Source organism: Colius striatus, chromosome 14 (assembly GCF_028858725.1).
Source record: "Colius striatus isolate bColStr4 chromosome 14, bColStr4.1.hap1, whole genome shotgun sequence".
Taxonomy (NCBI): domain Eukaryota; kingdom Metazoa; phylum Chordata; class Aves; order Coliiformes; family Coliidae; genus Colius; species Colius striatus.
In genome coordinates, this window is record NC_084772.1 from 21,313,977 (window position 1) to 21,335,981 (window position 22,005).

The following is a 22,005-nucleotide window of genomic DNA, read 5'->3' on the forward strand; positions in this document are numbered from 1 at the left end:
ACTCACAACATCCCCAGATGGGGTCTGGAGCAGGAATGGTGATGGGAGGAAAGAGGAAGAGCAGACCAAACTTACAAAATCACCTCCACTGTTGCAGAACTGCTACTGCTAGAACTGGAGTTAAATGAGCTGGCAGCACCCTTTGATCCCTGAGCTTCAGAATAAAAACAGAATGGGGGGAGAGGGGGTTGCTGACTTCTGAAATTAAAAGGAAGGGTTTTGGGACATCCAGATCTTGTTTAACCACCACACAGACAGAGGCTTCCAGAGAAACATCAAGGGATGCTTCCTCCCTGCTCTAGTTCACAGGGAGCTAAAAACCAGACCCAAAGCACATCCTCTGACCAGAGCAAGGCCTGAAACCCACAGGCTGAAGTGAGAAAAGCAGCGAGAACTAGAGCTGCAGCTCAAGGCTTGCTCCACTGTATGGAAAAGCTTTTGGAAAAGGTCTTTAGCATCTCCTTATAGGCAAAAGAAAGCAGCATCCAGCTCCTGTAGAAACATCTGGCAAAGCTGAGGGTGCTTCACGTGCCAAGCAGGATGAGTCCACACCGGGGTAGAGGGCACTTGGACACCTGGAAGCCAAACCAAACCCTCCCATACAGCTCTTTTCTGCAGGATGAAGATGAGACTGATGGTCTGTGAAAGCTCTTCCCCTCCCAGGGCAGGGTGTTCTCTGGAATGTTCCCCATGAAAATACAGTCCTTAAAGCAAAGCTGAGGTGAGTCCCTCCTGGGATGCTGGTAGGGATCTGGCTAGGGGTGAGCAGAGCTGATGCACACAGCACACAGCTGCCTGTCCTCAGTAATCCTCACAGCCAGGCAGATGGCATTTTTAAAGATGAATCTCTTTTTTTGGCTTGGGTAGGCATGTTTTCAAATCTCTGCAATCCCATCTCCTCCTTTCAGTCCCGTTGGCGTCCCCAGGGCAGCCGAGTCCCTTCTAGTACAGAAAATACCAAGGCACCAGCCTGGCCCGACCCCTGAACAAGAACAAAAGCAGCATCCTAAAGCACAGGGACATTGCTCACCTGACATGCCAAAAAGCACAGCATCCTGCTCCTTCAGCCCTGAGAGCTGAGATTTACCCTTCTGCCCCAGCTCATCTACACTGAACCCCCAAAACATGAAGGAGCCCTGGAGCCAGACACAGCTCTGGGACTGGTCAGGCTGGGAGTGTGATGCCCACCTCCCAAATCCCTGCAGGGACAGGGGGAGAGCAGCAGCCTTCCAGGTGTTTTTTTCCACCCTTGAAGCTCTTCTCTGCCTCCTTCCACAGTGCCAAAGAGGCCAGGGCACCACTGAAGCTAATGCACAGTGAGTTCACGAATGCAGAAGCAAAGGGAGGTGGTGCCAGAGAAATAGCTCCAGGCCTGTTCTGGGGATGTGAGGGATGGGGGGACTGCAGGAGGGATGGGTCTGCCACGCCATCAACTGACTGCTCACTCGAGTCCTTCCCCCTCCTTGCTGCCCACAGTCCCCCACATTCCAGCTGGTCCAGACACCAAGCTCTCCCCCACCCCACAGACACTGGGGTGATGCTAACAGCATGTGACAGGCAGGAGACATTTCTAGCACAGGTCTCCAGGAGGATACACCAGCCAGAGCCCTTCCCCATCCTCCCACCCATGCCAGGCTGGGAGGCACAGAGCCAAGAAGCTGAGCATGGCCAGAGCCAGCACCAGCCACCTCCATCCTGCAGACACCTCGCTCCACAGGAATCTTGCCACAACCCCCCCAGGAAGCCTGTGCCCAGCTGCTCACCTGTAGGCCCTGCCCCGCAGCCGTGGGTGCTGCCCTCTGTAGTACCCTCCCCGCTGGGCCAGTGCCCCCCGCAGCTGGAAGCGGCTCCGGTAGCCCCCGCGGTCAGTACTGCTGATGCCAGGCATGTTGGTCCTCTTGGGCAGCACCTGGAAGGCAGAAAGTGGCTCAAATGGCTCTGCCAGCACCAAGGTTGAGCACAGCCCCACAGATACAGGGATGGGTGCAGCACCCCAGGGCCTCATCCTGCTCTTACCTTAATGACACGGCCTCTGAACACGCTCTCGTCCAGCTCCACCGCTGCCTTCACAGAGCTCTTCTCCTCAAACTCAATGTAGGCATATCTGCAAGGGCACAGCGTAAGCAGAGCCCCAGGGACACCTCCTGCCGCTCCCAAAGGTTGGGGAGCACAGGGCAGAACCCTGGAGACCCCAACCCAAGCCCCTGTGCACGGCACTGACCCTTTGGGATGCCCTGAGAACTTGTCACAGAGGATGGTCACACGGTTGATCTGCCCACAGCTGTTGAAGTGAGACTCCAGCTCTTCTGCTGTGCCCCCATAGTCCACCTGCAATGGCAGCCCCCCCACTCAGCTTGAGGGTCTTCATTCACACACCTACACCATCAAGTCAGCCAAAGGGCCTGAGTGACCCCACTCACACCTTGCCACCACAGCTTCACCATCTGCTGAGGCTCAGGAGGCCCTGCCAGCTGAAAGCTCCAGCCTGGAAACCAAATCCAAGAGACAGCTCTCCTGTTTTGAGGGAACCAGCAGCATTGCACGAGCCACAGCTTCCAGTGGGGTATTTTGGGTTGCTGACACTTGCAACAGATTATCTACAAGTGGCTGAGGATCACAGGCAGATGCTGAGCCACATTCCCAGTTTGGGCTGGGCAGAGGAGAAGCATTTGGGGTGGGAACAGCCAGTCTTTGGTGAAGGGCAGATAGGCCCCTGTGCTAGAGATCACAGACATATCCAGCTGGGCAAGGAGCAGCAAGGCAGGCTCTGCTCTGGGCTCTCCCACTTACATTGCCCACGTAGATGGATCGTTGGTCAGCCTCCATCTTCTCCTCAGTTGTCTTGGGGAAGAGACCTGGAGAGACAAGAGGCCATGCTGGGTAGAATGGCAGGAGCCCTCTGTCAGAAGGATGTCTGTGTGAGCAGGTCTGCTGTCAGGAGAGCCACCACTGACTGACACACTGCAAAGCTCCTCAGGTCCCTGGGTCACATCTGGGAATACCCAAATCCCCACACTGCTGCTACCAACACTTCCTCCTCCATCCTCTTGCCCTCACTCTCCTCACAAAGAAAACCCCCACCCACAGGGTGGCTGCTCTACTGGGGCTGTTGGTGCTAAACTCAGTTACCTAATTGAATCCAATTTAATGGAATTCATTTACTGCATCTTGGCCTGCAAAGGTAGGAGGTCAGAGTGGATATAGCCTGCACTGGCCTCATACCATGCCTGGAAGCCCCATCCCTCACCCAACCTTTCTTTTCCAGTCCCAGGGTGCTGGGAAAGGCAGAGCCACGTCCTCTGGCTCCAATTGCCATACACTGTGCCCCAGAGGTGTCCCTGAGGGGGAACAGCAGCCCCCAGGGACAGCCCTTACCGGCCTCAGAGCTCATAATGAGGCGGCTCTCAGCTTCCAGCTGCAACTCCTTCAGCCTCTCGTCCTCCTTCTCCATCTCCCTCACTCTGGCTTTGATGGCCTCCAGCTCCTGAAACACCAACCGAGACTTGCATAAGCAGCACAGGGAGCAGGGGCACCCCCATTCTGCCTCCCTACCCTGGGCTACTCCCCTCCCAGGCTGGGGACAACAGCCTGTTCCAAAAAAGGGGAGTTCAGCTCCCAGCTCCTCTGGGGAGAAAAGAGCAGGTAAAGGTCTCCTTTCTCCTGCTTGCCTGCAAAGCACTGTGTGCTGCTGCAGAGGTGCCCCAGCAGCACCAGAAGGAACTGGAGATGTAAGCTGGGGACAAACACAAGCCATTTACTCTCCTTCAGCCAGGCAGACAGCAGCAAAAGCTACACAGCAGGAGAGGGGAAACTCAATTTCCAGCTTCTCAGCTCAGGGATTTTAACATCAGGAGCCCAAGGTTGTTCTTAATGTTTGGAAGTGCTTGAAGAGAGGTGCAGAAGGTTTCCCATTTCCTCAGAGAAACACCAAAAATAGATTCCACCTTCAGGCAGGCACTCACTGGGTCTGGCACAGTCAGCTCCTCCGCGCTGTCTCCCTCCAGGTGACTCAGGTCTGGATTGTCATCTGCAGTCTTCCCCAAAGCTGCCATATCTGTGACACCCCAGGATGCCTCCACTGCTGCTGGGGACAGTGGGTCCTTCCACCAGATCCCTGAAGTGTCCAGGAAAAGAGGACTGGGCAGAAACAGGGGCAAAAAGCCATTTAACAGACCAACAGACATTTAACATGAGACCTAAAGCCAAACAAGAGCCAGGCAGAGGCTGCAAAGGTGCTTCCAGCAGAAGGGTGAACTGCTACCACCAGTTTGCTGTTGGTGCTGCATGGTGGCCTGCAGCAAGATCTCAAGTCTGCAGGAGCAAGGATTACTAAAAGGTCTCTGCTTCATACTGAGCCACTTCCTAGCTCAGCAGGGCTGCAGAGAGGACCTGGAAGCAGCTTCCCTTGAAAAGGAAAAACCCCAGGTGCAAACATTGCAGCCTGCTAAAAGGGAAGGGGAGAAGGAGGCAGAACCTGTCCCACCAGCTGAGCTCCCAGGCTGCACTGAGGGAGTGGCAGGGAGCCCTGTACTCCCCCTCCCAAACTCAGGCAAACTCCCATCCTGCCAGCCCCCAGCTTTTGGCTCACGCCCTCTGAGGGACAAACTTGCCCACTCTAAGCAGGAAGCTGCCCGGTGGCCTCGGCGCCTCCAACCGAGCTGTGCCCCATCCCGGTTCGTCCGCCCCGCCCCGGGCCGGACCGGACCCACCTCGGCCGAGCCTCGGCCATGCCGCGCTGCCTCCGCGGAGCCGCCGGGACCAGCCGCGCAGCGCCACGTGCCGGTTTCCCGCCACCACACGCGCCGCTGCCCCCGGCGCGCCACTTTCACGGGTCAACAGCCAATCAGAGCAGGGCTCGCCGACAGGCCCCGCCCCCGCCGGCCGGCCCCGGGAGCCGGCCCCGCCCCGCCGCAGTCCTGGGAGCGCGGGTTCGAGCCCCGGCGGGGCAGCGGATGAGCCCGTGGATGTGTGTACCCGCGGAAAATAAATGTGGCCAGGGAACGCGCCTCCTGGGATTTAGGGGGACGCCTCTTACGACCCTCCTTGTCCACCGACCCCGCCGGTGGCGCAGGGGACTGCAGCCAGCTCCTGGCATAGGTGCACAGCATCTGCAGCAGGGAAGGGACAGGGAGATCCCTTTGGGTTTCCTGGGGACAGCCCTGAATGCCCTCATCGGAACACCCCTCCTCAGAGTCAGACACGGGGCAGTGACCGACTCCAGGGCTATAATGGATCCCCTCCAGGGCTGAGGGCAAGGGGTGCAAGGTGCTGCTGGGGAAGGGGGGGGCAAAGGCACCCAGCACGAGCCCAGGCTACGGAGATATTAAATTGTCTTTATTACACAGATACAGAGTTAAGAACAGACATAACCTGAATCATAAAGTTTACATCTTTCACAGGTCAAACATACAGTACACTTAGAGAAAGCAGAAAACAGCAAGGGGAGGGACAGCATGCCGAAGGAAAGTCCTACCACGTCATCTCTCTGGGCTGGCCCCCAAAACCAAGCAGCAGGGCAGGGCAAGCTGCCACCCTGCCCACCCACCCTTGGTTGGGAGCTCTGATTTCCATCCCCTGTGCCCCGGTGTCCCTGTCCCCAGGGCTGGCAGGGTGACACAGGCAGGGCTCGGCCCCAAGTGGGACGGGGAACCAGTGCTGCCAGCACAGCCATGAGCAAGGGGATGGTGGCACAACACCTCCCTCCCAGCCCGTGGCATTCAGTAGCATTGGAGGAGCCCCTGGGGCTGCTGCCACAGTGAGGATGTGCCAGCATCAAACCTGGGAACAAGGTGGCATCTTGTCCCCAACCTCAAACCCACTGGGATCCAGGGGAGCACCCCAAGGAGAAAGGAGGATCCCAGTAGGCCCCAGAGGAGGAGGGCGAGGAGAGGCTGGGGGAGTTTGTGAGGGGCTCCAGCAGGGATGGAGTAAAGCCTGAGCAGGAGTGGGACCCTCACTCTGGGGTGCCCAGCCTCACTGGGCCATGGCACTTTGGTTTCAGCCAGGATTTTGGGTTGGGAACGTGAGGAAGGAGCTGGAGAGACCTTTGCTTGCTGAGGATGGGGCCCCAGTGCCACACTTAGTGCTGGCAGAAAGCCACATCTCTCCTGCTACCTCCTGCAGGCTGATGCCACATCCAGCACCCAGCACTCAGGGCTCTGCCTTCCCATGGGGACCAGGACCTCAGGCAGGCTGTCCCCACACCACCACTATCCCCCTGGTGTCACAAATCCACCAAAGGCCACAGCTCAGGTGTGCCACTGGGCACATGTCCCACGGCCCCTTGCATTCCCCAACACCCTCCTGGAGCAAACCCCCACAGAAGCACCCATGGCTGTGGCCAGTGCCTCCCTGGCCAGCACAGCCCCCCCCCCAGCCCCCCTGGCTCTGCTGCCATCCTCCCTGCATCACTACTTTGTGGTTTTTTGGGAAATATTACAGTTTAAAGCTGTCACTCTGGTTTGGACTCTGCTAGCGCCGCACCGCCCGGCCCCTCCACCCCTCCCTCCCTCCCTCCCTTGGCTTTTGGTTTCAATGCAAGGACCTGTAGGGGAGTTTTTTATTGTTATTTAAAACAAAAAAGAAATAAAAGAAAATAATGAGGAAAAAAAAAAAAGCAAAGCAGAAGGGAGTGGAAACGAGAGCAGCCTCTGTGGGAACGCTCCCGTCCGTGGTTTCCCGGTGAGGCGGAGGTAGAGAGGCAGAGCCCTGGCACAGAGCGGGGCCATGTGGGGACACAGAGGGCAGGAAGGGCAGGGACGGGGTGGGAGAGCAGGCAGCCCCGCAGCAGGTGCTTCTGCAATACCCTTATATATTACCTCTTCTCAGGAAACGTAAGAAAAATAGACAATATTACATATGTCACACCATAAATAAAGTGAACAGCCACTCGAGGGGCATCCAGCAAAGCTCCCAAGCTCGGAGTGCAGGGAAACGCCCCTGGGGGGGATGCACTGAGGTCTCAGGGTGCACAGAAACTCCCAGGGGGGATGCATCAAGACCTTGGGGTGCACAGGAACACCCTAGGGGCATGAACCAAGGTCTTGGGCTGCATGTAATCCCCCCTGGGAGGATGAACTGAAACCTCAGGGTGCACAGAACCCCCCGGGAGGCATGCACCGAGACCTTGGGGTGCACAGGAACAGCCTAGAGGTGTGCACCAAGGTCTTGGGGTGCACAGAAACCCCTGGGGGGGATGTACCAAGACCTTGGTACATAGAACCTTCTTAGGTGGCTGCACCAAGGTCTCAGGGTGCACAGAAACCTGCAGCAGGGCTCAGTGCTGGTGGCACAGGGCCAGTACCGTCACCTCAGGGGTGCCCCATGCACCGAGCTCTGCTGCAGCGTGGCACAGCACAGCCCAGCACGGCCCTTGGGCGACTGGCAACACAACCCACCTGGCCCCGAGCCTCCCCTCCCCTTCCTCCCCTACAGAAAACACACAGGATGGTTTTTGCAAACGCAGAAACAAACCTACAGCTCCTATCGAGCACGCGACTTCGCCTCCGGCCACGCTGGCTCCCCCCGCCACAGCCTCCCGCAGTTCTCATCACCTTTTATTTGGCAAATGTCTCTTATTATTATCATCATCATCACTATCATCAGCATGATTATTAGTAGTATTATTAGTATTTGGACCTCTGCAAAAAAAAAAAAAGACCCTCCCCCGCTATTTACATTCACATTAGGTGCAGCACTCCTGCCCCGGGGCTGCCCCCGCCGGGGCCGGGGCCGGGGGCACTTCGCGTATTGCACTCCCGTCCTCTGCGCTTTGTGCAGCCCTGGGGAAGGACAAACTCAGCGCCGTGGTCCTTGGCTGCCTCCTCGCCCACCAAGGACGTGCTGCTCACTCGCCTTTTTCCTTTCCTTTCTTTTTTTTTTTTCCTCTTCAAAAGCCTTGCAAAATAAACCAAAATCAATCCAAGGCTGGGGGTGGGAGCAGCCCGGCAGCCAGGGGCTGCGGTGGGGGGTCCGGCCGCGGGCAGCCCCCGACGGCTTCGGGAAGGGACAAACCCAAAAGCTGTCTTTTCATTTCACTGTTTCATTCTCTTTACTCCAGGGTGGCGTCGGGCAGAGGTAGAGATGCGTCGGCTGGGGCTGTGCCCACCGGGGCGGTTCTCAGCCACCGTCTCCCCCCCCAACACACCTCGGGGGCTTCCTTTGAAAAAACAAAAGAACCCACCTTTTTTTTCCCCCTCCTCTTTGTTTCCCTTCTGCTTGATTTCAACACAAAGTTTCCCTTTTGCTTGATTTCAACACAAAGTTTCCCTTCTCCTTGATTTCAACACAGACTCTTCCCAGCCCCGGGGGCGCACCCGTCCGTCCGTCCGTCCTTGTGGGGAGGAGAAGGAAGCGACAACAGAACGAAATGAACTTTGGCAGTGGAGAGACGTTTGGATCTTCCTTGGTTTTGGATTTCCTTTGGAGCAGAGGTGAGTCTGGTCTGTTCTTGGCTAGCTAGCAAGGTAGTTACAGGTGAGCGTCCGGCTCGCGGCGGCTGCTTTTTGGATTCTCTCTTGTCTTTTTTTTTTTTTTTGTCTTTTTTTTGTCTTTTTCTTGTTTCTGGGGTTTTTTTTGTACAATTTCTTACTTAAAGCCAAAGAGTCCGACGGTTTCTTTTTTATTTTCTTTATTTTTTTACAAAAAAAAAAAAGAAAAAAAGGGAAAAAAGGAAAAAATAGGGAAAAAAAACCCAAGAGAGAGAGGAAGGAAAAGCAGCTTCTTTCCTCCTGAGCACCAGCCCCTCGGCAGTGCCGGCGTGGGACGGGGCCACACATCACCCTGGGTGAGGCTGCAGCCAGATCCCTCAGCTGGGAAGGAAAATAAAAAGGAAAAAAAAGCAAACTCAAAAAAAGGACACAAAACAACAACAAAAAAAGAACCCCAATCCCTTAACTGATAGAAAACCAACCAAAAAGGAGGAAAAAAAGCCAAAACAAAGACCAAAGACAGAACAGAGACCGGTATTTGCCTTAACTCCACTTAAAGCCCAGTTTGAGGATCCATTGAGGATTATTTGTGAGAGCTAGAGAGGTCGTTTCGGAGGTCACACGAGTCAGGTAGCTGAGGAAATTGCATCGAGTGCAGTCCGTGTCTTTTGGCGGGCGGGAGCTCAGCGGGACGCGCTCTCCAGCGGCGCCGGGGTGGCCGGGGTGCCGGCGCGGGAAGCGGCCGCCGAGCCCGTCTCGCTGGGGCTGCTGGCCATGGTGGGCACCCCGTCGGGCTGGCCCGGAGCCGGCGGCAGCCCCACGCCGGCGCTGGGGGCGCTGGGGGCCGGCAGCCCCTGCAGAGTCTGCCCGCAGACGTGGTGGTGCTTCTCCCAATCCTTGTGCTGGCAGAAGGAGCCGCAGTAACGCGCCGTGTTGCAGCCGCTGCAGGTCTCGCTCGCTTTGCGCCCGCAGTTCCAGCAGCTCTGTGGGGAGGCAAAGCCAAATCTCAGCCCTGGATCGTGCACCCCCATCCCAGATACTGCACCCTCATCCCAGACACTGCACCCCCATGCTAGACCATGTGCTCCATCATCTCACATGCTGCTCTCCCATCCTGGACCACACACTCCATCATCCCAGACACTGCACCCCCATCCCAGACTATACACATCACCCCTGACCATTCATCCTCATCTGGACCACACATCCCCATCCTGGATGACACGCCTCCATCTCAGACTGTGTGGTCCCATTCTGGAGCATACACTCCTGCCCTGTACTGAGGCCCCTCATCCCAGATTGTGCATCCCTATCCTGGACTATGTACATCATCCTGGATAATACACTTCATCATCTCAGACACTACATCGCAATCTTGGACCACGCATTCCCATCCTAGACAACGTACATCATCCCAGACTATGCATCTCCATCCCAGACAATGCACTCTCACCTTGGGACCACACACATCATCCCGGACCACACACATCATCCTGGACCACACTCCTGCATCCCAGGTTGTACTCTCCCATCCCTGACCATACACATCATCCTGGACCATGCATCCTCCTCATGGACTAATGTACATCATCCCAGGCTGTGAGTCACTGTCTTGGACCACACATCCCATCCTTGACCGTGCACATCATCTCCAACTGTGTGCAAGAAATCCCCTTCTCTTCCCATCCCGTGGCATTGCTGCAGCCTCCCCTGGTACCCACACTCATGTGCACAGATGCTGCAAACCTGACTGACAAAGGAGCAGGTCCCAAACACCCACAGAACCACAGACCCATTCCCCACTAGCTTGCCCCCGCCAGTCCCCACCTCGCTGGAGTCCTCCTGCTGATTGATGACGGTCAGGGCATCCTCGGAAGCCTGGCGCTTGGCCTCGGCCAGTGCTCGCTCCATCTTGGCTCGTTCTGTCGTGATCAGCTCGTGCGCCTTCCGCTCGGCGTCCGACACGGCCTTCTGCAGCTCGGACATGGCCTGGCGCTTCACCTCGTTCACGGCTTCTTCTGGAAGGAAGGCAGCTGAGTGTGGCATAGGCTGTGCCAGCACCCTGGCTCCGGCTCTGCGCACCCTCCCCACCACAAACCCACCCTGACCGCCGCCAGCCCCGCAACGCAGCGTGGGGTGGGGATGGGGCAGAGACCCCGCGAGCTCAGCACACTGATGGGCACTGGTGCCCACCTCGCACTCACCAGCCTTCCTCCAGATCTCCTCTGGCATGTACCCGGAGAGTGGCCGCGGCGCAAAGTCCCGGTGAGCGTCTGCAAAGGAGAGGGGCCGGTGCCGTTAGGAGACGCCGTCCCCTTTGAAGCCACCCTGAGGGAAGCCCCCCTGCACGCACCCCGTGGCCCCGGGGGTCAATACCTAACTGGGGTGCCTCGGAGGCGGAGGAGCTGTTGTGGGGGCGGGCAGAGGGGGGGCTGCCTTTCTTCATGTCCTCGGCGTCGCTGTAGCGCCGGATCCAGTGGTTGAGCTCCTCTCGGTCGGCCTCCTGGCACCGCCGCAGCACCGTCAGCGACCGGCGCGTCTTCTCCACCATGTCCATGATGCAGTTCAGCAGCTATGGGGGTGGGGGGCAAAGTTAGGGGTGGGAACTCTGCTGCAAGCAGCTGTGGGGGGTTGCAGTGCCTGGTGCTGGGTGGGATTTGGGCTGTGCCAGGGCTGGTGTGTCACTCTGGCTGCGGGGAGAAAAGCCCTTGAGGGGGCCACGCGGTGGGGATGGATGGCAAAGCTGGGGGGAAGTTGGGCAAAGCTGGCATGCCAGCCCCATGGGGGTGGGCACTACATACGTTGTTGAGGTGTTTCCACTCCTCTGCCCACTCCCGGTCGGTGAGTCGGTGGTCAATCACCTCCTCCTGCCGTGTCCCGTGCACCGCTGCAAGACAAGCGCAGGGTGGGGGTCAGCCCCCACAGCACGCCCCTCCCTGGGCTGGGGGAGCTCCCCAGCCCCCTGCCTGCCCCCCTGTCCCTAGGGGGATGCCAGCACTGACCAGCAGGTCGTTGGCGGTCGCGGAGCTCGCGGGGGTCAGGGTGACGGTAGGTGTCGCGGTAGTGGTGGGCCATGGCCATGTCCTCCAGGCGGTAGTGCTGGGGCAGGGGGGGGGCGTTGGGAGGGGGCCCCAGCCCGTTGGGAGGGTGGCTCAGCCCGTTGCTGGGGCTGTAACGTTGCGCCGGGCTCATGGTGCACGGCCGCTTGCTGAGGTGCTCGGGGTGCAGAGGGTCTCGGTCCAAACCGTTCTCTTTGGTCCTGGGAGGAGGAGAGGAGGTTGGTCCCTGCCAGGCACCGATGCCCGCCATCCTGGGGTGTGTGGCAGGGATGTGTGCCCCCCCCCTCAACAATACCCCACACATCCACCCCCCCCAGCTTGCACCTGTCTGGCGTCCTCCTCTTGCCGCTCTCGCCCACCTCCAGGAGCAGCTCGGAGGAGTCGATGGGAGAGGTGGCGTTGGCGTCCAGCAGCAGCTGCTCGTGCTGCGCCAGGTACTGCGCCGGGCTCTGCTTGGCCATGCGGGCGCAGTGCAGCAGCTCCCGCTGCAGCAGCGGCAGGTTGGCCTGCGAGGGGGGTGAGACTTCAGTCCTCAGCCCTGCAGAGCACCCTCCCAACCTGGCAGAGCCCCACTGCAGAGCCCAACCCCCTTGGCACAGCCCAGCTCTGCCCCTTGCCTGCCATGGGCAGGAGGTGCCAGGCAGGCAGCAGCCTTCCCTTTGGGGTCCCCTTTGCCTTGCTCAGGGGAACATCTTTGGGACCCCAGCTGTTGGGGTGGGCATACACATGGCACCCTGCAGAGTTTCAGCTTCATCTGAGCTCTCCTGCATCCTGTCAGAGCATCATCCCCCAGCCAGGTCAGCTGCCTGTGCCACCCTGTCCCCGCAGCTCTCACCCTGGGGACCTGAGCCCCCAGCCTGGGTGACCTCCAGCCCATCTGTCACCTGTGGGACAGGAGGACTGGCTGTGAACTCCCCATCCACCTACCCACTGTCTCCCCTGGCCCCCAGCACTGCAGCCCCTCAGAGCAGGCAAAGCAGCCAGAACAAGCCAAGGCAGCAGCCCCTGAGCCTGGGAAGCACGCCGAGCCCGGCTGGCTGCACTCCGGGTAATGAGAAACATCTGGAGGCATCTGGGAACAGCTGGGAGCAGGGTGCCAGGGCAGCTGGTGGCCACTGTGAGCCTGGTACTGGCACAGCAGGGCTGGCTCCCAGCTCACCCTGAGCTGCAGGGTCCCCAGCCCCTGCTGAGACCCTGCTCAGCCAGGGATGCAGCCCCAGCCCAGGAGGACGAGGGGCCCGTGCCATCCCCCCGGCTCAGCACAGCTGTGTTTTGCCCCTGCCTTCCCCTGCCAGGAGCAAACCACTCCAGTTGCTCTGCAGGAAGCACCGGCCTCTGCCCCAAAAGGTTTGGGGGTGCAGAGGTGGAAAAGAGGCTTTTTTTTGGCCCTTTTTCATTACTGCTCTGTTAGGGAGGGGCAGGTGACGGTGGGGCTGAGCATGTGCCGGCAGTGCCAGTGCTGCCAGGCGTGCCAGCCGCCGGCCAGTCCCTCAGAGCCGGGTGACAGCGCAGAGGCAGCGCCAAATGAAAGCACAGAGAGAAAACAAGGGGGATTTTAATGAATTGCAAATGGTTCCCAGCTGGGCCAAAGCCTTGGCTTTATTGCAAACAGCCCTGGCCTCGTGTGACTCTGCTCGTGTGAGGAGCTGCAGGGACAGGGAGGAGGGGACCCAAAGCCACTCCCAGACCCCTGCTCCCCTGTGATGCCGACACTGACCCCGGGCTGCGGCACCCACCTTGAGGAAGGGGATGACAAAGGGTCGCAGCGGGAAGTTGGTGGCTTCCTGGAGCTTGGCGTGAAACTCCTCGATGGTGAGCGTGGAGTTCTGTGGGGACAGCACGAGCTCAGCACCGCTGGGCACAGCCCTCTGCCCGCCCTGCACCCCCCAGGGGGATGCTTTGCTGTTTCTCCCTCATTTCTGCTCCTTTTTCCACGCCAAAGTGAAAATCATGCTTGAGAGTAAACCATGCTCAAGGCTCTGCTGGGATGGCAGAAAGCAGGATACAACCCTGCACCATGCTATGCAGATCCTGGGAGTTGGGGGGAGACAGGAGCACCCTCTGACACTCCCTGACAGGAGGCTGCAGGGAGCGGGGGGTCAGGCTCTGCTCCCCAGTAACAAGTGACAGGACAAGAGGAAATGGGCTCCAGTTGCCCCAGGGGAGGTTGAGATTGGAGCTGAGGCAGAACTGTTTCCCTGAGAGGGGTGTCAGCCCCTGTGCCAGGCTGCCCAGGGAGCTGGGAGAGTGCTCAGCCCTGGAGGGATCCCAAAGCCCTGGAGCTGAGGTGCTGAGGGCTGTGGGTGAGTGGTGCTGGGCAGGGTGAGGGGAGGGCTGGGACTGCAGCAGCTTCAAGAGCTTTGCCAACCCCAACGATCCTGTGATTCTATGCTGGAAAACCAGCCCCATTTTCCCAACAATTAGATCAATTCAGCACCAAGAGGATCCTGATTATTTTGCCCATTGAGCAGCTTCTCCACCCCAACGAGAGAACAAAGGATCCCCCAGTCATGGCATCACCCTGGCAGCCCCCACAAGCCCCAGGACGTACCACGAGCCCCAGGACGAGGGTCCGCACGCGCTCCCCGATCTCAGGGGAGATGTCGTTGCCGAACTGCTGCAGCGTGGTGAGGAAGCGCTTGAGCTTGGAGAGCTGGCGGGCGCCGCAGGCCGGCGGGAGCTGGTGCGTGGACAGCGAGGCGCTGGAGGAGGTGGCCGGCCCGTTGCTGAACCCGTTGGGGGTGGACGGAGCCCCATTGATGGCGGTCGGCGAGTGGCTGCTCCCGTTCATCACTGCGGGGAGAGAGGGGAGGGGAGGTCACAGGCTGTGCCCTGGCACCGCGGGGACGAGGCTGGGATGTGCGAATCCTGCCCAGTGCTGTGGGGGCAACACCCCCTGGGAGGCTTTGGGGTGTTGCTGTGTCCCTGGGGCCACATCCTGGAGAAGTCTCCAGTGCTGGGGGGGGCTGTGGGGAGGGATGGGATGCAGTGCATGCCCCAGCACAGAGAGGCCCTGATCCTGCTTCTCAATCTTCAAAGCAGCCAAGAGAAGGGGATCTATCCTGCCCCTCTGGGAGCTGCTCAGCACCCCCCAGGGAGAAGCCACGAGCCATTTCTCCTGGAGCCCAGGCTGGCTTGAAACACACCAGCACCTCTAGTCCTGCTGCCCATACAGGGAGGATGGGAGTTACTGAGGGCACTCCGTGCCAAATGAGCCAGAGGGACATGCCTAGGGGTGCAACATGCTCCTCACTCCTGCACCTGTGTCTGCACAGACCTTTCTGCCACTGGCACAGGTGATGCCGCACATCATCCTATCTCCTGACCGCCCTGCAGCACTCAGGCACCTACTGTGGCACCTGGGCACTCACCACGACACCAGGGCACAAACCATGGCACCTGGGAATGCACCATTACACCAGGGCACACACCATGGCACCCGGGAACGCACCATGGCACATGGGAATGCACCACGACACCAAGGCACAAACCATGGCACATGGGAATGTACCATGGCACAAGAGCACATACCATGGCACCTGGGAATGCACCATTACACCAGGACACACACCATGGCACATGGGAATGCACCATGGCACCCAGGCACACACCACGGCACCTGGGAACGCACCACAACACCAGGGCACAAACCATGGCACGTGGGAATGCACCAGGGCACTAGGGAACGCACCATTACACCAGGGCACACACCATGGCACCTGGGAATGCACCGTGGCACCCAGGCACACACCACGGCACCTGGGAACGCACCACGACACCAGGGCACAAACCATGGCACGTGGGAATGCACCAGGGCACTAGGGAACGCACCATTACACCAGGGCACACACCATGGCACCTGGGAATGCACCGTGGCACCTGGGAACATGCCATGGCACCACGGCACACACCACAGCACACAGGCACGCACCGCGCCGGGCACCCCGCTCCCGGGATGGCACTAACCTTGCGGTGCCCGCGCCGCCCGGCCTGCCCTGCCTGCCTCGGTGGGCTCCCGCTCGCTCTCCGGCCGGGCACTATCCGCCGCCCGCTAAAGAGGGGCCGAAAATAACCCTTTGGCCACAACTGCTTTTATTCCCGCGACAGGTGCGTTACTAAGTTAGACACTGCACATGTCCCTCGGCCAGGGACGGGGTTTGCATCCCCGTGACCCGGCGGGGCAGGGGCTGGCGGGACCCCCGTGGGACCCTGTGCCTCTTGGAGGGGGCTGCGGCTGCGTCTCGGGTCTCTCATGAGAGCGGGTGTTTCATTTTACTTACAAAGACAGACCATCGACCATTTCAAGCAACCATGAAAACGGCCGCGAGGCAGAAACGTCGGAGGGCCAGCGTCTCGATCTGCAAGCAAAATAAAACACGCCATGATGAGAGAGCAGAGAGGGCAGCTCTCGGCCAGGGGTGGGCACAACCCGCTCCTCCTGTGGGCAGCGGGCACGGCAGGGGCACGTGTGCCTTGGGCAAAGCCACCCGGGCTCAGGGGTGCCGGGGATGGAGCTGGGTCCCTGCGTCCCAGCGTGGCTGGAGGGAGGGTTCAGGGGGTGCTCAGCTGCCTAACACGGTGCCTGCATTTCGGCACCCCCCTTGCACAGCCCCAGCACAGAGCGGGGCTTGTGCCACTTCCCTCAGACCGCAGAAGCAGCGGAACAGCACGGCTGAGCCGTGACACAGCGGCCACGTGCCCTGCACCCAGCGCAACCCAGGGGCTGCGTCTGCCACGGGGCTCAAGCTCAAAAGCAAATGCCCCCAGAGCTCAGCCCAGCACGAGCTGGTTTCTCAGTAGCCAGCATCGGGCTGGGAGCAGGGCACGGTGGCTCTTGGGGGCTGAGGCTTAGGGGGTTGTTTTGGGGGGTTCTTCCCTGCTGGGGATTCTAAGCAAGATGCAACTACCAGTGAACCCCGGCATGACAGGCCCAGGATGTGTTGTGACAGATCGCTCATGGTGGCCACTGCCACTGCTGCCAGGGCAAGCAGCCACGGCTCCTGTTCGCCCAGATCCTGCCCTGCCTGTGCCCTGTCCGGCTGTGTGCCAGGGCCATGACACCAGTACAGGGACCAATCAAGTGTGCAATGAGCCCACAGAGCACTAGTGCAGCCAGTGCTTTGGGGTTCCCACAGTTCAGTGATGCTACACAGACCGAGGACTCAGACCTCGAGTCCCCACCAAGTCCTCTGATGTCACCATGCCATGGCCTGGGCAGGGCAAAGAGGTCCCTGCCACCACAGCTGGCTGTGACACCATCCTGCCATCCTGGGTCCTCATGTGCCCAGGAACCCCAACGGGGCCAGTTCTGACCCACAGGGACAGCCTCATCCCACAGCATCCTCCAACCAGCTCCCTGCAGGCAAGAGCACCCAGGCCCACACGCTGCTCTGTGCCACCATCCAGTGACATCCCTGTCCTCACACACCCTGCAGGGCACTGCTGGCGACGGGCAGCGCTGTGGTGCTCCCCATGGGCACACACATGATCCAGGGCTTGGGACATGCAACCCAAAGCCCTTCTCCAGTGCAAGGATGGTTAATGCCACCCCACGGCACGGCCAGCAGCGCGCAGCGGGTCCGAGGATGCGGCTGGTCCCGGGTGCAGCGCGTGATGCAGAGGTGAAAGAGGCCGTGCAGCCTCCCTGCCCGGCGTCCTGCCCCCAGCGCGGTACTCACTGGCGTTTGGCGTGAAGGACGGGTGGCGCGTGGCTCCCTGCGTGACGGCGGGCGGCGGCGGCGGCATGCTGGGCGGCGTGGAGCGGGGCTGCGTCTTCACGTCGGCCGGCGAGTCGGGCATGGTGACGGCCCGCGGCTCCGCGGTCTCTGCGGGGAGAGGCACGGCGCGGTGAGCGGGGTGTGCCGGGCAGCACCGCGCTTCCCCTCCCAGCGGCGCGGGGGTCGGGGGGCACGGGGCACCCTGAGGGACCCCGTGCCAGCCTGGGCATCTGTGGTGCGGGACGGCAGCAACGCTCTCCCTAGGCAGAGCTCGGGCAGCGGGGATGGTGCCTCTGTGCCTGCAGGAGGGTGGGCACGGTGACCAACCCCTCGTGCAGCCCTACAACGGTGGGGACAGCGCCCTGTGCCCGGCACTGGGTGATGGGGACAGAGCAGGGCATTGCTCACAACCCCACATAACACCCGGCAGCACCATGCCGAGGTGGCACAGCCCCGGGGCAAGGTTCCATTCCCTCTGGGGGCAGTTAACGGGCAGCTGCAAGCTCGGGCAGCTGCGATGCTCCATCAGTGCGCCCGCGCCACTGCCACCGGCCCCGGCCAAAGAAGGAAGCGGCTGCCGCAGCCGCTGCCCGGCCCCGGGGTCCCCACTGCGCCCCGGCACGCTCCCCGCCAGGCTCGGCTGATCAATGCTAATCTAATATGCACGCTTAAGCCGCTGCAACTGTTGGGAGATTAATGGAACCCTGTGAGAGCACATTGTCCGGGCTAAATAAAACCGGGGCCCCATCCCGAGCGAGATGCTATCGGGGCCGATGGTGAGGTGAGAGCTGGGGTAAGGGCCAAAAGCTTGAGCAGTCACCATCGTGGTCCCACAGCATCCCCCAGCAGTGTGGGAGCATCCCTCCCGGCCCACAGCACACCGTCATCCTGCAGCTGCCTGTGTCTGCATGCTCTGCTTTGCCCTTCCTCGCTCCCTTCTGCCACTCCAGCCTCACAGGAAACCTCCTTGTAGACCAACAGTTTCTTTACAGGGCCTGACAAAATAAATGGGACGTTCTGAAAAGCACCTTTCATTTTCCTTTCCAAGGACATGCCCATCTCTGGGCAAGGTTCTCCAGCCTTCCAACAGGAACCAGTAGATCCCCTGCCAGCATGTACAGAGCATGACCCCGACTGAGCAGCTGCATCTGCACAGCCACAGCACCTTGATTCATCTGCATGATCCTTCCTGGGCTCGGCATCCCCCTGCTTGCATCTCCCTCCTTGCCTTCATCCCCATCCCCACCTGCATCCCTGTTCCTGTCTGCATCCCTGTTCCTGTCTGCATCCCCGTCCCTGCCTGCATCCCCGTCCCCGCCTGCATCCCCGTCCTCATGCCCCTCACTGTCCCAACTCCAAATGCATGCCCATGCCAAGGGGAACACAGAGATGCCCTTGTTCTGGCAGCAACACGGCTCTTCCCCAGCGTCCATCAGGGGGAGGGTTTGCCCGAAGCTGATGGAGCACTCTGGGCAATGAGGCCTGTCTGTGGCTTTTTGTCTTTTCCTTTCTTTTCTCCAAGTCATAAATTTTCCCCGAGGTGTTTGCAACCCCAAAACCACCGTGTGGGCAAGGGGATGAGGGACAACCCCAATCCCAGTGGTAATTCTCAGTGCCTGAGCCCAGAAACATCCAAAGCAAACAGAGCCCGGGATGCCCGCAGGATCCGGCCATGGATGGCACCAGCCCAGGCCCCTGGCAGGATGGGACGAGTTCTGTGGTGGGCAAAGGGGGTTTTGGGGGTCACAGTGCAGCCTCCTGGCACAAAGTAATTCCTCAACACGACTCAGACTCAGCTGGGTATTTTTTCTCTCTCTCTTTTTCCTCCCTTTCTTTGGGGTAATTTGTCCCAGCCGCTCGGGCCTGGCTCTGTTTTCCTCCATCTGGTTTCCATTAGGCTGCTGCAGCCCAGATGAATAAGTAATAATATAAAAATAAAAGGATTAGTATTTTCTCCTTGGCTGGCAGGAGCAGGCGGCCCCCACCCTGCCTCCCGGGGCCCACGGACCCCACAGCCCTGCCTGACCCCCAGCCCTGCTTTGGCACACCACACGCTTTAACCCCTGGCACACTGGTGTGGGCACGGACCCTGCTGGTGGCAACCAACCCATGGCATCCTGCAGCCATGCACACTGGTGGGAACCTACCCATGGCACCACACATGCTAGCAGGCACCAATGCATAGCATCTTGCAGCCATACATGCTGCTGGGCACCAATGCCTGGCATCCTGCAGCCATAGGCACTGGTGGGCAGCGATGCCTGGCATCCTGCAGCCTGATGCCTGAGGGCCAGGGCCCAGCAGCCAGCCCAGCATCTGCAGTTCCCCCTAGCTTCAGGGAGCCTGTCTGGGTGCTGCAAGCTGCGGCACAGCCCAGGGTACCCATTCTCCCTGGGGTTACCCGTTCTCTCTGGGTTATTCATCTTCCCTGGGGTTAGCCATCCTCCTCGGGCAGCAAGCAGCCCCTGCTCTGCAGCCTTGGGCAGGACCAGGCAGCAGCTGGGGATGGGAATAGGGCTGAGCCTGACGACCGAGGAACACCCAGGCTGGCTGCTCTCCTCTCTACACTCCCCCAGGGATGGGGATGGAGAGGGCAGGGCCATCAGAAAGCTCTGTCTTCCCACAGCTCTCCCCTTCCCACAGCTCTCCCCTCCCAGGCCAGGCGAAGCTTCCCGAGCGAGGAAGGAGTTAAAAGGGAATTAAAAGACCAGCATCCTTCATGCTCTCAAAAGGCCACAAATGAAATCCAGATGCTGGAAGAGCCGAAGCCAGGCTGCCTCCGAAACAAAGGCACAAGCGATGCTGCTCCTCAGCTGCCGCTGCCACCGGGGCCAAGAACAACTCCCCGGGACGGAGCGAGCCCAGCTGCAGCCTGGGGGAAGCGTGCAGAGCCCACGGCCACGTGCATGAGCCCAGCAACAGCATCTCCCTCCTCTCCTGCGCCCATCCTGATCCCCTTCCCGGGGGCATGGTGACCATGGGGGTAGGTGAGAGCCCTGTGGAGGTGGCTCATCCCTGATTGCAAGGAGAGTGGCTGCAGGAGGCTGGCAGGATGCTGCCCACCCTCAGCAGTGATCCCATTGCCAACGTGACCCGTGGGTACATTTTGGGGAGCCAGGGTAGAGGAGTGGGACCCAAACCCCAGCGCTCCTCAGCACAAATGAAGCTTTTTAAAAGAGAAGCTAACTAAACCCTCTGCACAAGATGTAACTGAACCCAGCCATCTCCAGGCCCAGGGAGGTGGGCACAGGGAGCTCTGAACACAGGTAATAGCTGCTGAAAGAATGAAGGGATGCAGGTGTCAGGGGGTGCTGGCAGAGGGCTCAGCCCTGCCAGGCACCCAGGCCCTGCCTGCACTGCTGCTGCCAAGGATGCCCATGCCCCAGGCAGTGCAAGTCTTGCTCTGCCCTGCTCCTCCAGCCTGGGGCAGGAATGCTGGCAGCCTGGCCTGGTGTGGATGACTGTGCAACGCCAACCAGGCCATGCATTTGGGCATTGCCACTATGGTTTAGTTCAGCTGCTCAGTTGAGTGGGACCTGCCACCCTTGCCCTGCTGCAGGAGCCCTTTGGCCCTGCCATCTCCACCATGCCCATGGGCACCCTGTGACAGGTCCCACGCTGCTGGGATGCTCCTCACCCACCCAGCACCAGGGGGAAGGTGAGTTTTAGTGTGCTCAGGTACATCCTCATTTGCTTTGCTCCCTGGAGCCCCAGCAGCAGCCCCTGGCTGTGTTGCCCATGCCAGCAATGTCAGCAGCCTGGGGATGCCCAGTGCAGCTGCCAGGGGATGCACCACGGGCAACGTTCCTCGCTCAGCTCCAGGTCAGCAGTTGTCAATAGGGACCTGACACCTGGTTCCCTTCCTCCTTCCACATCGTGGTTAGTGATGAGACACCACACTTGAAGCCAGGCTCCCCCCTACACCCCAAGCCCAAGCACCCCCATTTCTCAAGCCACAACCAGCCACCCAGAGAGCCAAACCTTCCTCCTGGCTCAGCGCAGGCGGTGCCGGGCGGCTCCTGCTCCCCGGGGTGGCCACAGAGGAGGGAGTTGGGTTTGATTTTCCTCCAAATACCACCACCAAATAAAAAAGGGCCCACCCCCAAGAAGCACCCTCCCTGTTTTACAAGCTTTCATTTGCTATTGTTTATGTAAACAGGTAAATTGTTTCGTATCTCAATTAAAAACATCTGCCACATAAATGAATACCAATTAACTCATCCTGTTTTTAATTACTCTGTTAATTACACACAGGCAGCAAAAAGGATGGCAGGGGAATAGGGAAAGCATGCTTACAACCCCCCCCTCTTCCCACCTTGCTCTTGGCAAGGATCCGAAGTGTGCCCAGATAATGATGGATTAAGGTGGCTGGTGAAAAGCGTGGCTGGTGGCCAGCTCCGGCGCCGAGCCTCCCTCCCTCCCTCCGGCCCGGCCCGGCTGGGCACCGCCGGGGTACCTCGCGGGGGGATTCCCCTGCATCCTCCCGAGAAGTCCCGCGCCGCCCCGTTTCGGAAACCCCCGGCGGTGCCAACGCCTCCCGCATCACCCCCCCCGGGGGCTTTGCCGGCGCCAGCCCCACGTTTGCTCCCAAATCGTGCCACTGGGGAGAGAGCCGTCGGGATGCCGAAGCGCGCGGGAGGCTTTGCATCCCCTCACGGACCGGGCGCATCCTCCCGCACGCCCCCAGCACCCCGCTGTTGCCAAGGGGCATCTCCTCCGTGCCACGGCGATGGATGCCACCCTCGAGCCGGGCCGGCGGCGATTGCCAAGGGACCCCGGGTGTCGTCAGCCCCTCGCCCA

The 22,005-nt window shown here is 60.0% G+C and overlaps 2 protein-coding genes across 7 annotated transcripts in view; both read right to left on the minus strand.

Moving 5' to 3' along the window:
• Positions 1 to 1,759: 1,759 nt before the first annotated feature.
• PABPN1L (PABPN1 like, cytoplasmic) lies at positions 1,760 to 4,234 on the minus strand. Its single transcript, XM_010207686.2, has 6 exons — positions 3,963 to 4,234; positions 3,376 to 3,484; positions 2,791 to 2,855; positions 2,222 to 2,328; positions 2,017 to 2,104; positions 1,760 to 1,909 (listed from the first exon to the last, which is right to left on the minus strand). The coding sequence occupies exons 1-6, from the start codon at positions 4,182 to 4,184 to the stop codon at positions 1,760 to 1,762; spliced, it is 741 nt and encodes a 246-aa protein (XP_010205988.2). The 5' UTR covers positions 4,185 to 4,234.
• Positions 4,235 to 6,545: 2,311 nt separating this feature from the next.
• Positions 6,546 to 22,005, minus strand: part of CBFA2T3 (CBFA2/RUNX1 partner transcriptional co-repressor 3) — a 29,084-nt gene continuing 13,624 nt past the window's right edge. For 2 of the 6 annotated variants that reach the window (XM_062007858.1, XM_062007861.1), the window contains exons 2-12: positions 17,167 to 17,313; positions 15,769 to 15,846; positions 14,040 to 14,281; positions 13,225 to 13,314; positions 11,813 to 11,994; positions 11,432 to 11,688; positions 11,231 to 11,316; positions 10,806 to 11,001; positions 10,634 to 10,702; positions 10,257 to 10,447; positions 6,546 to 9,412 (exon numbers count right to left, since the gene is read on the minus strand). In XM_062007858.1, coding sequence (XP_061863842.1) covers positions 9,113 to 9,412; positions 10,257 to 10,447; positions 10,634 to 10,702; positions 10,806 to 11,001; positions 11,231 to 11,316; positions 11,432 to 11,688; positions 11,813 to 11,994; positions 13,225 to 13,314; positions 14,040 to 14,281; positions 15,769 to 15,846; positions 17,167 to 17,313 — 1,838 coding nt within the window. In that variant the 3' untranslated portion in view covers positions 6,546 to 9,112. The remainder of the gene's footprint in view (positions 9,413 to 10,256; positions 10,448 to 10,633; positions 10,703 to 10,805; positions 11,002 to 11,230; positions 11,317 to 11,431; positions 11,689 to 11,812; positions 11,995 to 13,224; positions 13,315 to 14,039; positions 14,282 to 15,768; positions 15,847 to 17,166; positions 17,314 to 22,005) is intronic. The other 4 variants (XM_062007859.1, XM_062007862.1, XM_062007860.1 and 1 more) reach the window with 4 other exon arrangements.